General features: G+C 37.2%; 1 protein-coding gene across 21 annotated transcripts in view; it reads right to left on the bottom strand.

The window, feature by feature from the left end:
- Nucleotides 1–14,437, bottom strand: part of FOXP1 (forkhead box P1) — a 678,799-nt gene that overhangs the window by 95,670 nt on the left and 568,692 nt on the right. For 19 of the 21 annotated variants that reach the window (XM_081321542.1, XM_081321526.1, XM_081321537.1 and 16 more), the window contains one exon: nucleotides 4,418–4,577. In XM_081321542.1, coding sequence (XP_081177668.1) covers nucleotides 4,418–4,577 — 160 coding nt within the window. The remainder of the gene's footprint in view (nucleotides 1–4,417; nucleotides 4,578–14,437) is intronic. The other 2 variants (XM_081321528.1, XM_081321529.1) reach the window with 1 other exon arrangement.

Raw genomic sequence — 14,437 nt, 5'->3', positions numbered from 1 at the left:
TTTTGTGGCTCCCAGTGTTTTCTTTTCAGTGGGAAATGGATCCAAGTGGCTCTTTGAGTGTTTTAGGTTGCCTACCCCTGACCTAAAACACAGACGTTTCAATCTAGGCACAGACTGTTGCATGGAAGAGTCCATTCACAGTATCTCTTGCACATATCTATGTAGACTATTTAGTAAATTTAAAGGTGTGTTTGAACAAAAATTGGACAAAAAAATATGTTAATGACAGATTTTAAACTAACAATGGTAAAACTCATTCTTCCCAGATGTTGCTGTTCAATTCCCAGGAGGCTCATGAACATGCCCAATAATGAATTAGTGAGATATAACTGAACAACAGGAGGGCCACAGATTCCCTAACTAAGACTAACCTGTGATAACAATAAAAACATTTGAACTGCCCAACACAGAATAGCCAGACAGAATCTTAAGAAATTAAGATTAGAAATTTTAATTTCTAAATGATATTCATAATGATCAACCTACTGATTTCTTTGGGCTATCTATCTGATAAATATTTCTGAACCAAAGCTGTAATTTTCTGCAATTCAATTGTGCAAGCAAAAAAAAAACAAAAAAAAAACACAGAATCCTAAAAATCAAAACATAACTTTTCACACATTGAATGCCCATTAGGAATTCAAAACTTTCACACATTTGATTTTTTTTTTTACTCTTCCTCTGGAGATGAAATCTAGTTGTCTGGAATGCTGTTGAAAATTAAGTTTGCTTTATTATGGCTTCTGGGTACAGGGCTAATGTTTAGATTATTGGCTTCTTTAGTGGAAAAGCAAGAAAATTATAATGAGGCATATGCTATTTTATATCAGAGAAATTACAAGATTTTTTAAAAATGTTACAGCGAGTAATTTTAAAACTATAGCCCCATATAGGAATAAATGTGGTTGTTTTTAATAATTATCACTATTATTTGCCCTAATAATAGGACAAATTATTTTCACAGAATGCATATAAGCTACGTTTATTTCCAAAAAGAGTAAGTGTGTGTGTTTTATGTACTTGTGTTGTCAGTAATAAAAAGGGTATCTATAATGGGAGCATTCACTGTCAATTATTACAGACTAGAGCTTTCACATTTTTCTTTGCTGTGTCCCTTTGCCTAGGAGAAGTATTTTCTTCATTATAAAAGAAAAAGTAGGCACAGCCTTAAAAAATGCATGTTGTGGGGACAGTTGACAGATGACCGTCTATGGAACTTGATTTCGCAAACCTAGGTATTTGCCAGCTCTAAGACAACTAAAGTTGCTCAACCTTTTTGTGTCCTTGTACATCCATACCCAGGTGACCATGTTCAAGCAAGCAGAAAGTTGATTTAAACCTCATAATAACATCAGTTTAGAGCCATCAGATTTCTCCGATAAAGAAATTGTGCTGTATCCTGTCATGTCTAAATTCTCAAATTATCTTTTCTCTCTTCTTCCCAAACCTAATAAAGCTATAGCATCATAAGAGAAGGTGAAAGGAAAAAAAAAACCTGATACCAGACACTGACCAATTAAAATCCCTTTTGTTAATGTTTGCCTTATCACGTGTAAATCCCTCTTTAAATATCTCCCCCCTCCTAAGTTGCAAGAACTAATAGTTACACTAGACAGTGAAGCCTATTCATCAATCAATGCCACAACTGCTGAATTACCTACTAGTGTCTCCGATGTGTTGCTGCACAAATTACACTTCATGCATCACCACATTCATTTCTTTCACATTACATGTTAGTGTATCTTGTCACTGCCCAATTGCCCTCTTTTGGACGGCTTAAGTGATATATTATGCTATGAAGCTTGCCAAGGAAACTTAATAATAGAGGGACTGTTTGTAAAAAAAAAAGAAAAAAGAATTAGAAAGACCTAAGTCCAGAGTCCAGTGAGTGAATATGTAAAAATAGCTCGTGAGATTTCTGAAGGTATAATTAGCTTATGCTGTAATGTTTTACGTGAACCAAATCAATTTGGTTTATACTATTTCCTTTAATTTTGCTTTACTTTCTTTCTTTCTAAGCCTCTACAATGGCGATAATAAATTTGATATCACATAAAGTTTCCACTTGACCATCTTCTACCATTAACAAGAAATTATCAATTGAATCCATCCATCCTTGACTCACTGGATGTTTGATTACCAAATGGAATCAAACTAAATGGAACCAAAAAAACAATTCTTCAGCATCCTTCCTTACTCTGGAGTTGGAAGAATGCAATAAGTGTAATGGATGCATACCCATGATTAGCAATGAAATATTTCAGGGGCGAAAAAAATCAGTAGACGAAACAGTTGAGCACAAGGATTGCTCACAGTTCACCTGGCTGCAGATTACAATCCTAATGGGTAAGTCTATAGTGGATTAATCACTTTGGAATGTGTAAATTTTAATTGGTAAATTCAAGCATCTCCTATGTTGCTCACTGAGGACTGGGGTTACGTGTTTTTTTTCTTTTGATACACCTGACTGCAGGAAGCTGAAGTAGGTCAAGAGACTATGTTTGCTACAAAGTAGTCAACCAGTAGGTAAAATGAATCAATAGAATTATGTGGAAATGCTGAGAGGGCTATTCAAATTTCATAGGCATTTGAGGATGTGGGGAGAAAGATAAAGTAGTTTTAGAGCAGAGACACCGCATTAAAAAAGAATTCCTTTGTTCAACTCATGTAATATCATGTTAAGTCTCAATGATGGTAAATATAGATACGACTATTTTAAGAGGTAGAAAGAAAATGTGAAGCTTCTTATCCCTTGTCAAACACAGGATTAAGGCAACGGGGATCTATTGTTCAAACTTGGTAAGGTAAAGAGGATTCAGATGGTGGGGGCATTGTATGTTTTCAAAATGTGACTACCACAATATGTTCAGTTCATGACTCTCACATCTCTATAGCATTGTCAACTTTGGGACCCAGGCTTTAGCAACAAATTGAACTGCAGTCATTAGAAAGCAGCAGGTTTATGTTATGCTGTGAAAAAGTTCAGTTGCCAAATTTCTACACATCGAGTGCACGAGTAAGCCCAGCCAGAATTTTTTTGCATCTAAGAACTGCAATGCTCTTACAGAAACCAAGAAAGCAAAACAGGTTTTTTTAAAAAAAATGACATGATGGGTAACTTAACTATTTCGTGAAAGTCTTTTTCACTGTCATAATAATTTATCCAATTTAGACGTCACCCATCTTCTTCACAAAAGGCACACTGGGCAGTGTACAAGTAAAATATAAAAACATAACAACTGTATATAAAATGGTATTAAGAGGCAAAGATAGTTAAAATTCAGAATTAAAGACAGAGGAAGGGCCTTCAGGTTGCTAACCAGCCCCATCCCTGTGTGTTCTTCTGGGATCGCCAGGCAAGAAAGCAATTATCCCTGATTACATGACAATTTATTCTTTTTTTTACAGATGGTCCTCGACGTTATTGAGTTCAACATTTCTGTTGTTAAGCGATACATTTGTTAAGTGAGTTTGGCCCCATTTTATGAACTCTCTCGCCAGAGGTATTAAGTGAACCGATGCAGTTGTTAAGTTAGTAACACGGTTGTTCAGTGAAATTGGCTTCCCCAGTTTGTCAGAAGGTCGCAAAAGGGGATCACATGACCCCAGGACAATGCAATTGTCATTCATAAACATGAACCAGTTACCAAGCATCTGAATTTTTGATCACACGACCTTGGTCCTAAGTGCGAAAAACAGTCACCAGTCACTTTTTTCAGTGCCGCTGTTAACTTTGAAGGGCCACTAAATGAACTTTTGTAAGTCGAGGACTACTTGTATACAACTATTGCTAGCAGAATCTTTTCAGACCGTTCGTAGAAGGACTACGAGCACCGTGGCCTGGATGGAGGAGCAGAGCCTTCTGTACTACTCAGTCTCCCAGTAGTACACTACATTCAGAGCATCCAAAAATTTAACAAGTTGGGAGGATTAACTTGTGTACTTTTTGTTCGACTTAAAAACTCTGAAGATTTCAAGTTATCCGGAACTCTTTATCTATATAGCTTCTTACTCAGAGCTTTTCTGTCTGCATTCTTGTATCAAGAAAAGATGATCTAGCTAAAAAGCCCGAGTTGGATTATTCTCTTGTATGAAGGATCGCCTGTTCTAAGGACAGACCAGCCTAACAACCATCAGAAGGTGAATACTAGTTTGGAAAGTTGGGGCCTGGGGTCTATAAGAAAGTAACAGCGGTTCCCAGTGCATTTGCTTTCAGAGGAATTTCCTTAATCACCATAGAAAGGTAGAGTTGCACAGACATCACAAATGTCTATTATTTTTAAAGCATGCCAGCTAGAAAAAAGGAATGCAAAGCCATTTCCCAGAAAAAAAAACTTTCTTGGCACAACTAGCCTTCCAGGTGCTAGAGTGATTTATCCCCATTATTTGTCGGACACTCTGGAAACCCACCCCTTACCTTGAGCAAGAGGCTGCAGTGGTAAAGCAGGCTGGCCCGGCTGAATTGATAGCAAACCTTGACGTTGCAAAGACAAGAGGTGTTGCTGTTGCAGTTGCTGCATTTGCAGAAGCTGCTGCTGGAAGGCCAACTGTTGGGAAGTCACCTGTTGCTGCTGCGGCTGGCAAAGAGAAAGAATTGACACGCTTCTTTTAGTTTCATATATCTACTACTCCTTTCCGCTTCCATGTTTAGGAGAGAAGGAAACGATTCATTAAAGAACTTAGAAAGCAGCTTAGCATCTGAGCCAAAACTACAGTAACAGGGTAGAAGACTCGTTAACTGTGCAATTCTATGCACATCTACTTGACGTGATGTTCAGTGAGGTTTAGTTCCACTTGAGAATTACACCCCAGCAAGTAACAGGAATACAAACACAGTCATGAAAATAGTTACAGCTAGTTTATGAGAATTGCTGCTATGAGCTCAGGCAAATATAGATGGGGCCCCGGCATCTATAAGAAAGTAGCAACAGTTCCCAATGCATTTGCTTTGAGGGGAATTTCTTTAACTACCATACAATGTTACAGCTGCACAGACATCACACATGTCTATTATTTTTAAAGCATGTCTGCATATCTTATGTCTCATTAGTTAAATGTTTTCCAAGAGTTGAGCTTGGCAGCATACCAGGTGCTCAATAAACCTTGCTGTTTTGCTGCCTGCTTATAAGTGTAAAAATGAGGGACCTGGCTGTCATCAGATGGCAAGCCATAATTCAAAGCTAGTCAGTTACATTGAGCATGATGGATCACAAGCTATGCAGACCTGTTAAAGCAATCCTCAAACTATTGGCTGATTTTGTAGCTTAACGGGTTTCAGAATGGTGACCAAACCCTAATCTGAAAGGCTGACTTTTCTCAGAAGTCCTATTAAAATAATCATATTATATTCAGGTACTCTGTAAAGCAGGATCATGACACATTTGGATTTTTTTCAAGGAATTCATGGGTACAATGGATGGAATTGAGGGAAGACTAGGGCCTTCACCAAATGGCTGCCACAATAGGCAAATCTAGCCCAAAGAAATTATTTAATGGAACATACTAGTCCATATATTGTCCGCCAAACCCAGCTTAACTATGCTTTTCTTTTTTCTTTTTTTGGCAGATAGACACACTTCAAAGCAACCATTATGCCAACAGCACTCATGTGGAATTCACAGCATTCACAGAAATAAATACTGCAGATTCGACTATGCTTTTACCATATCAGTTATCCATTCTTTCTAAAGTAATTTAAACAATTACACATATTTAAAAATATCAAATGTGGGGGGAAAAAATCCTTCCAGGAGCTGAAGGAGGTAACTAATGGTCCCCTCAGTTCCAACAAGGACTTATAAAGTTAAACAACATTTGTGCACTAAGAAAGAGAATTTATGAAATGTTTAAAAGATAAATTATGAAGAACCCTTCCATTAATCATAATTTTTATTCCTCATGGTGACATAAACATGGGCGAAGTATGAAAAATATGAAAAAGGTAGGACAAAAATATGAGCAAAGAAAATCTTCCACATATTATCTTAAGAGAATGTTTTCCAATACTGCCATTTTAAATCTTAAATGGTGCGGATTGGAGAATTCTTGTCACTGCAGTATGGAATTAGCCAAATTCATGCATTTTTAAAAACATTATAAATTATAAACTTTTAAATCATTTAAAAAGCATGACCATATGGCATATCCTCTTAAAACAATTTCAAGTGAATGGCATATACAGATAGAGACTCAGCATATATTCTGTAATAGCTTTGCTATTAGTGTGCATGGGTGTGGTTCAAAAATTTTGCTGGTCACTACAGTATGATTGGCAGCTAGTGAAGTTCTTATAAACTTAAACTGCCTAGTCTAAGCACAGAAAATAACATGAATCACATACATCTACACTTAATTGTAATGATAAATAACCCATGCTATGCTCTATTTACTTATTAAAGTACTGTCTCAGCTATTAAGGCACCAATTGGTTAATTTATTGTATTTTCCATAGGGGCTGTTGCTGTCATGCAATCTATCATTTCCACTTAAAAAAAAAACTTCAGCAGTTTGGGAAAAATTATCTCAGGGAAAAAGGCTATGATGTTATACTTGCCAGGATCTGAACCTTGAACCCTCAGAGGTGTAAAAGAACATGTTGCTTTCTCACTGCTGCCCCCAGAGAAGGTTTTAACTACTCTGTTTATCACTTCTGACATAAATAAATGAGAAAAAATCCCAGACCTTTGAAGAAGAAAAACTTCATCTAATATTGTTAATTAGCCATGACAAACGATGAAATAACACTGTAAATCTTTCATAGAAACAGCCACTAGATTTTAATTATACACATTCATAATTTAGCAAACAACATCTTATTTGAATGCACTTAATGTGTACAGTACTTGGGGCTTCAGAGTCCTTAATTTTGTTTCATTTAAGGAAGCCCTTAGGTTTTACTCGTCTTGTATTTTATTTACTTTTGTTCTTTAAGCACCCATGAAAAAGCTTTTGCTGCTTTGATAAGGATCTTTTTATTTATTGAGCAATGACAGGAGGAAACTTGGTTGTGTAAAATATCAGTGCATCAAGCCAATGTTTAGCAATTCCTTAAGCTAGCCAAAAAAAGTTAATGTAGATTTCCTCAGTAATTATCTGAGTGATAGAAAGATAACATAGCGCACTAGCACAATAAACAGAAGGAAATTATCTAATATCCCTAATCTGTTAGGAATCATATCAAGGTGGAGGGCTTCAGAGAGTTTGCAGCTAACATCTGCAGAAAGAAAATTAACCCTTGACTGACTGAAACATATATACACTACAAGACAACAACATTTGGAAAGAATGGATGGCGTCTACTTAAAGAATTAAAACCTATATACAATGGAGAATAATTGTCTATAGGAATTTTCTTATTTTCATCTTTAAACAATTCATTCTAAAAATGTATTGTTAGCACCTACCCACTTTGGCTGAGTAAAAAAACAATCATGGTTGGGCCTGATTACTAGGATGTTCAGCAAGAAAGCTGATCGGTAAAGGCAGGATGGGGAATTTTTAAAAAACTTGGAAAAAGGCAATGACAATGACAATCTACAGGTGACATGCTAAGAAAATTGCATAGAACTGGAGTCAGCAGGATTCAATTTTGATTGGAACAAGTCTTTACAAAACATCTGTAGGATGTTTGAAGAACTAAAACCTATATACAATGGAGAATAACTGCCTATAAAGGCATTTATTGCTTGCCATTAAGGTTGGAACTTCATTTTGTCCCAACCAACCAGATCAGAATATATCTACAGTTATACAAAAGCAGGAAAAAAGGACTGGATATAGTCTTTGGAGTAGGTGATTGCAATAAATCAACCAAGCAACATTTTTTGCTTGGGGAAAAAAAGAATAATATATAGTGCATATGCATAGCTCTACCTCTTCAACAATCAACTTTCATGTAAATTTTGCCCTTTTTCTTGGGAAAATTATCTGCTTCTCAAAATATACCAGAGAGAAGCCTTCCTTGAAACAAATTCCCACATGTACAATATAGTTCTGGAGCTTTCATTGGCTCTTGTCACTTTTTGGATCAAGTTGGAGCTATTTTCACTTGTTGGATCAAATGTTTCACCTTCTTTCAGTACTTCATTCCAGCTGAAATGAATAGGCATTTCTCAAGAAAATAAACCATTCCGTGGCTTCCATACACCAAATGACTGGGAGAAACAGATCCTCCCTCTTCTTTCATTGTCAAAATTAACAATAGTGAAATATATTACAACTGACTCAAATGCATGAATGCTAAACAGCCAAGGGTTCAAAACAAAAGACCCCCCCCCCATACTAAGAACAGGCAGACCACATATTAATCCCAAACCCAGGTTAACCAAAATAAATAAATAAATAAAAATCTGGGGCTACATAATATATATGCCAAACAAATAAGCCATATTATTACTCAATACAATGCCAGTGCCATACAACAAGCTTTGACAATGGTTGGTTCACACATTATTTTATGGCTTGTTTTCATTGTACACTAACCAGAGTCATGTTTTATGACAGGGCTCCCTAACCTCCAGGCCATGGATTGGTACCAATCCATGACCTGTTAGGAACTGGGCTGCACAGATGGAGGTGAATGGCGGGCGGGCGAGCGAGTGAGCAAAACTGAACCCCTCCCCTCCGTCCAAGAAAAAAAAATATATTCCACAAAACCAGTCCCTGGTGACAAACACCAGTTGGAAACGGGTGTTTTGTGAAATTGGCAGCTAATATAAATATGATTAATTATTTTAACTGCAACAATTTAATTCTATTTCAGCTTAATATAGAGTATTGTGGAAATCAACCATTAAGTCCTTCATAAAAAGCTGGTTTGTTCTTGGCACTGCACATTTGAGCAGCACGATGGTTAAATTGGCCTGGAGACAGAAATGACAAAGGTAGCATCTCTTTGACTGGAGAGGCAACAGCAAGAACAACAGAAATGCTCAAATACACCTCTTGGGTTCCAACAATGGCAGAATGGGCTTCCCGTGACCATAAGCACCCTAGAACTAGAGGAAAGGGTGGACTCATTGCCAAGTATCCCATCTTGCCCTTTCTTCTTTAAATCCCCCAATTCTTCTTTATTTTTGCTACCTCACCAGAAATATATTCTGACAACAGCAAGGGGCATTCATGGCAGGGAAGGAACATTTAAAGTCTTTTTATTCCAAATTTTGAATGTACTTCTCTTTTTATCCTTAACAGGTCTATTAAAAGCCGTTACCATAATTACTTATATGGAACTGAATCTGTATTACATCATGTATCTAAGGGCACATTTAACTAGGAAGAGACTGTCTTGAGATTAACTGTACAGATGTTCATTTCTTAAGTTTGCTAGCTTTCGGACACTTATGTAGTAGAAGATAAGGTAAAGGTAAAGGTTCCCCTGCACATGCATGCTAGTCATTTCCAACTCTAGGGGCCGGTGCTCATCTCCGTTTCAAAGCCGAAGAGCCAGCGCTTGTCCGAGGACGTCTCCGTGGTCATGTGGCCAGCATGACTAGACGCCAAAGGCACACGGAATGCTGTTACCTTCCCACTGTAGTGGTCCCTATTTTTCTACTTGCATTTTTACGTGCTTTCGAACTGCTAGGTTGGCAGAAGCTGGGACGAGTAACAGGCGCTCACTCTGTTACGCGGCACTCAGGATTCGGCCCGCCAAACTGCCGACCTTCTGATCAACAAGCTCAGCGTCCTAACCCACTGAGCCACTGCGTCCCTCTCATGTAGTAGAAGGGAATGATCAAAAGACACATTTAAATCTAAGACTAGTATCTTGTTTTGGGAGCTAGTACGGTGCAGTGGTTAATGCCCTGGACTAAAATTGTTGAGGCCAAAATTCAAATCTATTCTCAGCCATAGAGTCTCATGGGATGACCTGGATTAGTTCTTCCCTCTTACTCTAATGTACCCCACAGGATTCCTGTTATGGAGAAAGATTAAGGAAGAAATGCTGTATATGCTACCTTGAGCTTCTGGAGAAACGGCAGGATATAAATCTAGCAAATAAACAAACAAATCTTAAATAGAGTTTGCCTACTCCGAGCAGATAGGCTTATGGGTACAAGTGCAAGAAGCTTATTTTGCTGGAAACACAGCCTCCCTCTAGTGTATTATTAACCAGCCCATTATTTCACTGACTAAAATAAATAATTGAACTTCTGTTTTCTTAAACTGTATCTATAGCCACAACAACAAAGATGTAAATAAGTTTAAAAAAATATTAGTAAGGCCATTTCAGTTCTGAACCAGATCTGCCCCCAAATAATTTCATTGTTTTTGATAATCTTTTGAAGTTTTTCAATTAAGATAAAACTCAAAGACAAATTAAACCAGGGTCGAATAATTGTTCACTATCTCAGATGTTAATCCTTGTCAAAAATGTATACTATGAAAGGAATGGTTGAGTATGAAAATGCTCCCTGCTTGGGATGTGTCAGAGTTGCCACTTTATTGTAAGTTAATATTTTAAAACCAGCTTTATTTATATAAGTTGACTGATGCTTGTTCTGTTGTCTTCATAACTATCCTCCAGGAAAAGCTCACAAAAGTTTTTTTCAGTTTAAAAAGCCAGAATAAAAAAGTACACAAACCCATTGTCCAAGAAAGAACTTAAAAGCAACACACATTGCCAAACTGTGTTCTCCACCCAGTTACCAAACACAGGATACAAGGCAGTTTGTTTACTTCTCACAATTGAATGCACACAAAAAAGGTCTCGGTGCAGTCCTGTTGTCAGGTCAGTAGTCAGTTGTTAGAATGCTGAAATATCCTGATAAAACTTGCATTTTTGATCTCCTCCCTAAAGCCGCTGTCAAAGGTCTGTTTTCCTTTCTTGGGTTACTCCCTACTGCCTAACATAAATTGTCATAACTCTGGAGGACAAACAGCCTTTTATTAAAACAACCTATTCAGGTTAAGTTGATTTTTTTTTAAAAAAAGGAAGAAGTTTGGAGTATTTTCTAAATTGTATTTAAAATCCTTCATCTCTCCCCTCCTCCTGCCTATTTCATATACTCAGTAGGATCATTTTTAATAAAATCAAAACACAGAGTAGAAGTATTGAGTTAAATTGCAGACTTGAAAACTGGCTTGAAGAAATGGAAACACTGCAACAGAGATATTCTCCACCCTGTTGTAAATTTTCTTTTCTTCTTACTTGGAAGAAATAAGACTTTTTAAAACCCGACCATTGAAAGCACACTGGTTTTAGATTAAAAACTATATTATTTAAGGATACAGATATGTTTTCAGGAGATGATACAATAACAGGGACTGTTACAATGTATGAAATGATGCATTAAGCTAATCCACTTTAGCACTGTAACAAATGTCAAATTCAAAATAGCTTTTGCAATACTTTAATATTGACAATGTTAAAATAAATGGTATACAGATGTATGTGTATCTAACATGGACCACTGGCAGCATATCAAATTAACAAGAATATTCTCTTAAACTAAGGAATTTGGCTCAGAAAAACCTGTGGGATAAACTACATTATCTGAAGACAGGCACCAATGTATTTACCCATCCATCCATATTTAAAACAAGTATCACTTAAAAGAGAAAAGATGCTTGCTCTTTCCATCCAATCCACCATTTTTAATAATTCAGTTTAAAATAGAGAAGAGTCTTTTCTTAGTGCAGCTTTGGAGACTGAAATATTAGATACATGCACACAGTACATCAAGTCCTGTTAAATATTGAAATTCCATTACATTGTCCAACTTCCCTTCTTGTCTTTTTACACACAAAGTATTTTTCCTTCATCTCCAAACCATCATCTGTGTGTCAGAGATGCTCTCTTGTCTGACAGCAGCAATTTAGAAGAGTTAACTTTTATCGTTCATTCTGCTGTGTAACTTTCCCCTTCAAATTTCTTTATCTGCCCTCTGAGCTCATCTGAACTTTCATGTTCTCTCAGCATGCAGGCTTGCATTCAGAACTATGTCTAATAGACCAAATAAGAGGTTAACAAGAAGTGGCAACAGAAAGGGGGAAAAAATACAATCCCTGGTAACTGATAAGAATGACAGTGGCAGCCCTTTATTGTTTGTCTTCAAATATAGAGTTAAAGATCCTTAAAAAACTAAAATTTGATGCCTTTGAACAGAAAGAAGCACAAAATAACAACAGGGGGTTATTGCCTTGCAGCCACAGGGGAGAAGCTCCATAATTCTTATTCTCTCTTTTGAAGGTTGTTAGAAATCTGATTCAAAAAAGCAGCAGCAGAAGGAGAAAACCTCTTGAGGCTATAGCCATTTCCTGTGATCATGCATAATGTGCTTCAAAAGTGGGTTTTTACCAATTCTGTTGATCAATTGCACCTCCTTGCTATTCCCCCCCCTTTTTTTCTGCCGTGTTTACATCTGATGCGACTCAATGACAAGCCCTGTCTGAGACTGTGAAACAGGCCTGTCATGTTGATTTATGGGCACATCAAACCACAACTTGTCCAAACTGAAGCTCGCAGTTCATTAATTAGAGAGTTGTGACTTTGAAGTCAGCTTTCAGACTGTGGTTTTTAACATTTGGCTTAATTTATATGCTCTTGAATGTGGATCTCTAAGGGAAAAACTGAAATTCCCTTCTTGTCTTTGAACTTCTTTTGACCGCACAATAATCATTTCTTTGTCCAGAGTGATGCTTGCATCCCAGAGTCATTAACGCGCATTGAACTGCCACTGATGAGTAAGCCCTACTGAATTAGAAAAACAGCCAGCAAAACAAAGCTGAGAGCATTCTGCACAGTGATATCTCACAATTACATGCCTTCCCTCCCTGTGCCATTTCCATTTTAATTACTCTTAGTCCTTTAGATTTACATTTTAGACATTTTTTAATCTGTTCCTTTTTTATTATTATAGTGGAGCCCGTTAGCAGGCTCTTGTTAAGGTTTGTGTCAGCATTTCCTATTATACACCCCCCCCCAATTTCATAACTCAGCTGTAAAATTCACACTTGGCTTAAAACTTAGTTTTCCACATTGCAAGGGGAGTGGATTTGGTGATAGCCAAGGAAATGTATGGAGCAACATAGGAATGGATGATTCGTTGCAACTGCCACATAAACACAGGGCCAATTCAAGTGTGATAACACAACCAAGCTGAGGACACCCATCTAGATAAGCCCCAAGCTGGGGCTTGCCTGATGTGGTGGGGGGCTGCATTCCTTCAAAGAGCTATCCTAAATGACAAATGATGGAGCTGGTTAGGGCTGTGGAAGCCACAATACAAGTACTTTCTACTGAAATTATGTAATCTACCATAATCTAAAAGTCAATTAACCACAACTTATGACAGTCTCACATAGCATAGGCATAAGGCAGGGAATTATACCTGAGCTATCAGTAGCATAGCAATGAAGGCTTTGGAAAATATGTTGTGACGTGTCTATTTCCACAAAGATGAGAAGCGCAGAGGCAATGATTTTTCCCTGTGACACTCTACGGAAGTGACAGTTGGACTCTCAAAAAAAGCAGGACAGAAAACAGTATTGATGCTCTTGAACTTTGTATTGGAGAACATCACAGGTAACCAAGAAAACAAAACAAAAAATGAGTTATGAAAACAAATCAATGGAAAGCTCTCACGTGAGACAAAAATAATTAGGCTTAAATTATCATATTTGGGATGCATAATGCAAAGACCCAGTATTATGGTAAAGCCTAAAGTGATAGGAAAGAGAGAAGGAAAAAGTAAAAACTGGCTGCATGAGACTTCAACAGGGATGGATGCATCCTTAGAAAACCTGAACAGCCAGATTGGGGCCAGATCATCCTGGGGAAGGTCTATTTATGTGGACACTAAGGTAAACACAGACTTGATGGGACAATCAATCAATCAACTTCTGGAGAGGCAAAGATATCATCTCTATCTTAAATGTTCACAATCTGCTGAGTCTTTTCTAGGAGAAAAATCAAGTTCAGATAGATTTCTACAACTATTATAATATATAAAGGATGGAATTCATAAGCTCTTTGTTGTAGAAGGTGAATAGCAAACATCCATGGATTATGAGATGTTTTGTAATTTATTTAGAAAGGAAGATTTCACCGTATCCCACAAATTTTGCAACAGGGAAAACTATACCATCAACAGCATATTCCATATTAAGGTTTTGCCCGTAAATACTTTGTGAGGCAATTTTTGATCCATTAATCTTAAGAAGAATGGAAATGTTAATACCTCTAGTAAAGCTGGTTTGCAGATGAACCTTCAAGTAGTCCTTGACAGTCTAAAACAGTATGTGGGGGGAAGAATAGGCTCTGAGGGCATGTATCCTTTGATTGGCAAGGTCTGTCCCAAAATAAGGCAGTACTGCTCCCTGTCCGTTTCAATGGTCAACAAGCTAGGTGACAGCCAGTGAGTAGATGGACAGAGAAAAGGGAGAGAAAAAGAAGGTTCTGGTTCACCTACAGTCCAGAACAATAGAAAACATTCTT

This window comes from Vipera berus (assembly GCF_964194415.1).
Source record: "Vipera berus genome assembly, chromosome: 2".
NCBI classification, from domain to species: Eukaryota; Metazoa; Chordata; class Lepidosauria; order Squamata; family Viperidae; genus Vipera; species Vipera berus.
The sequence above is the reverse complement of the archived record's forward strand: the minus strand, read 5'-3'. Positions and strand labels throughout refer to the sequence as shown.